This window comes from Phyllostomus discolor, chromosome 11, assembly GCF_004126475.2.
Source record: "Phyllostomus discolor isolate MPI-MPIP mPhyDis1 chromosome 11, mPhyDis1.pri.v3, whole genome shotgun sequence".
Classification (NCBI taxonomy): Eukaryota; Metazoa; Chordata; class Mammalia; order Chiroptera; family Phyllostomidae; genus Phyllostomus; species Phyllostomus discolor.
The window spans coordinates 63,071,978-63,075,958 of record NC_040913.2 but is presented as its reverse complement, the minus strand read 5'-3'; the positions used below and the strand labels follow the sequence as shown (position 1 = coordinate 63,075,958).

The 3,981-nt window shown below is 37.1% G+C and overlaps 1 protein-coding gene across 1 annotated transcript; it reads right to left on the bottom strand.

Moving 5' to 3' along the window:
* Positions 1 to 452: 452 nt before the first annotated feature.
* LOC114508876 (L-lactate dehydrogenase A chain-like) lies at positions 453 to 1,990 on the bottom strand. The gene is given in 2 exon segments (XM_036011449.1): positions 453 to 1,338; positions 1,341 to 1,990. Coding segments are annotated over 2 exon segments (996 nt in total). The 5' UTR covers positions 1,912 to 1,990; the 3' UTR covers positions 453 to 913.
* Positions 1,991 to 3,981: the final 1,991 nt, after the last annotated feature.

Sequence of the window (3,981 nt, the reverse complement as noted above, 5' to 3'; positions counted from 1 at the left end):
AGATATAGATATAGATAGATAGATAGATAGATGATAGATAGATAGATAGTACATGTGTATGTGTATATATTTATATAGCTGCCACTCAGATCAAGACATAGATTATTTTCAGTACCCAGAAGATTCCTTGGGCTCCTTTCTAGTAAATGTCTGCATCCTGAAGGCAAGCACCGTTTTAATTCAATCATCATCTGTTGGTTTTTCCTGATCCTGATTCATACTATAAAATGAAACTGTATAATAGATTCTCTTATGTTTAGTTTTTCTCTCAGTCTTACTTCCATACAATCCATCTGTGTTACCTGTAGGAATTATTATTTACCCTTCTTTTCCATTGTTCTGTAGTTCTCCATTGTATAAACATTCTACACTTTTTTTTCAAGGTTTATTTGGTGTTTTAGTTGGTATGACACTTGGATAGTTGGCTGTGTTATTTACATGTAGAATTTCTGTTTACATTATATGGCAAGGTACACTAATTTGATTCATATAGTACACAAAATAAGATCCTTAAGAAGTTATGCACAAGACATGCAACACTGGATTTATACATTGGATCCTAGGATGTGACTGACTGGAGAGAAAAAGTTGGACTAGGCACACTGGGTAAAGGAACCACAAGTTATGTAACACACAGTGGACACTCGTCTAGTTTGAAGGGCAACTACAGTGTGTGCAACACTGGCAGTGGTGCCTCTGAAGAGGTGGAACTGTTTCACACTGACCAGGTTAGGACTACGCAAGGTAAGTACCATCCAGCATGAGGACAGAGATACAGGTGAACCATTACTATTTCTATCTTTAGGAAATTGGTGTTTTTAGTCATAGATCAGATAAAAGGGACAATATGCACAATCTCCAACTAAAATCCTGTTGTAGCCTCAACAGTGAGGTGGTACAACATTAGAAGACTTTAAAATTGCAGCTCTTTCTGGATCCCCCACAGTGTATCTGCACTCTTCTTCAAACGGGCCTCTTCATCAGGTGTCAGAGTCACCTTCACAGCATCTGAGATTCCATTCTGCCCCAAGATGCAAGGAACACTGAGGAAGACGTCTTCTTTTATTCCATAGAGACCCTTGATCATGGTGGAAATGGGATGCACCTGCCTAAGATTCTTCATTATACTTTCTGCTAAATCTTCCACAGACAGTCCAATGGCCCAGGATGTGTAGCCTTTCAGTTTGATCACCTCATAAGCACTGTCAGCCACCTGTTTGTGAACTTCTTTCCACTGTTCCTTATCTGCATCGGTGCCTAAGGCAGGGTGCAGAGTCTATAGGGAGACGCGGGCAACATTCACTCTGCTCCACACAGGCACACTCGAGTCTCTATGCTCCCAAGGACCCACCCATGACAGCTTAATGGGTAAACTCCCAGCCTTTCCCCCATTAGGTAATGGAACCGGGCTGAATCCAGATTGCAACCACTTCCAATAACATGGTTTTTGGGAGAGCCACTTATCTTCCAAGCCACATAGGTCAAGATATCCACTGGATTGGAAACCACAAGCAGTTTGCAGTTGGGACTGTATTTTACAACATTAGGAATGATGAATTTAAAGATGTTCACATTACGCTGGATCAAATTAAGACGGCTTTCTCCCTCCTGTTGACATGCCCCAGCTGTGATAATAACCAGCTTGGAGTTTTCAGTCACATTATAGTCTTTGCTAGAGACAATTTTTGGTGTTCTAATGAAAAGGCTGCCATGTTGGAGATCCATCATCTCTCCCTTTAATTTGTCTTCCATGACATCAACAAGAGCAAGTTCATCTGCCAAGTCCTTCATTAAGATGCTGATGGCACAGGCCATGCCAACAGCACCAACCTCAATGACTGTAATCTTATTCTGGGGGGTTTGTTCTTCCTTAAGAAGATTCACAATCAGCTGATCTTTGAGAGTTGCCATATTGGACTTAGAACCAAAAGGAATCAAGTGTGCACGGCAGATGGGCGTTAGTGGTGCACGGCATTTGATCTGGACTTGGTGGCAGTGGCTCTGGTACAACATTCCACACTTTTTTATCCACTCTCCTGTTGCACACTTGGGTCGTTTCCAATTCAGAGCCATCACAATGAAGACGCTATGAACATTTACATACAATCTTTTCACAGATGTATAAACTCATTTCTCTCACTGAAGACATATTTACAGATGGAGTTTATCTCGGGGTGGCAGAGAATAGAGATTGCATTGTGAGCATCCCTAGCACTGCAAACTGCTGTTGTCTAAAGGTCTGAGATAGGAGGAGTGGTTAAAATTACTTACATGTCCAACTCTGAGTGAAAAAGGAAAACTGACATTTTTCTGGTCTGCTAACTTTAATATTCCTTTGAAAATTAAGACTTCTAATCTACTGTATTTATAAGTGGCTATTGCTTACATATATGTAAGCCTACTTTTATATATCATTTTACATACTAATTTTTCAACCAGTCATCTTATTAAATTTCTTATCATTTCATAATACATTCAGTTCATTCTCTTGGATTTCACCTTTATTATTCCAAATATTGTGTGCTCCTGCTTTAAAATTTTATTGTACTTCTTTCATTCTTTTGAATATATTACTTTAGCTAGGTGCCCCTAAACAATAAAGAGCAGTAGTGGTATTGAGTGTTCTTAATTTTTTTCTGACTTTAATAAAAATGTTTCTTATCTTTTACTAGTAATCATTATGCCAGATTTGATTTTAGATATACATTTGTATACTCTTAATTTATTCATAGCTTATATCAGAATGATGTAGAATTTCATCAGTTAGATTTTCAGCCTCTATCAGGATATTGCATTTTTTCCTTTGATATACAGGGTGGAGTAAAAGTAGGTTTACAGCTGTGAGTATGTGAAACACAAAGTTTACTCTTGTATTATTGTTTATTAATTATTGTATTATTTTCTATACCCTAAACAACTATAACCCTACTTTTGCCACACTCTGTATTAATGTTATAATGTATTAATTTATTTCTAAGAAGAAGCTAAGAAGAAGCTACTTGCTTATTTTTTTATTTCTTAGGTCACTTATTTTTTAAATTTTAAATATTTTCTGAAGTCAACTACAAACATTTCATTTTTCCTAGATAATCAAAGGGCTATAAGACAAGAAAGAGAAAAGAGCTCACAGAGAAAAGTAGAGTTTCCAGCAGAGGGCATATGCACAGCAGATATCTATCAAATGATTCTATGTTGTATTTAATAACAAGAAAAACAAATACTTTTAATTAAAAAATTACCTTGCCCAAAATAGATATTAATTTCACACAAATTTGCCAAAATTCTAATATATTCCAAACACTTCACCAGACACTGAGGATACAGGGGTGAATGAGACAGACAAAATCTTTTCTCAGAAATCCTACATCACCTGGGAAGAGGGTCTGAGCCTATATGTGTTTACCCAGAGTGCTGGGCTTCCATGATGCTTCATCTGCTGCTTGCATAGTGCCTGCCTCTGGAGAAGTTAGCTCCATTCAGAGGCTCCACCCAGGCTCTTGAATGACTTTCCTCATCTTAACATTAACAAATAAACATTGTTTAAACCAACTGAATAACAAATCTCCCTTGGACTCCATTTTTAAAAAATATGCTGTTTTTGTAAGACATGATCAGAGTAATTATGTGACTAGACAATTCTGATATAAATCAAGCTTTCTGATAATGCACATATACTGGTAACAATGATTATTTTTATCCTTTAAAAAGACTCCCAAGCCAAAGCCCAATGAACTACACCACTCATTTATGTTTTGCACTTCTTAAATTGAACTTGTGTTGAATTATTACTTAAGCATTTCTTTAAAGTATTCTGTAGCAGGGACTTGTCTATACTTATAAACAATTTTTTGAGTCACTTTATCAAAAGGGGTGATGAATACCAGGTAACACCTAATTTTTAACTTTCAAGTTCAGCAGGCTTTATGTATTTGTAAGATGGTGCAGCCAGGGGGCCCCCCAAAGAAGGATTTGTAATGGGTT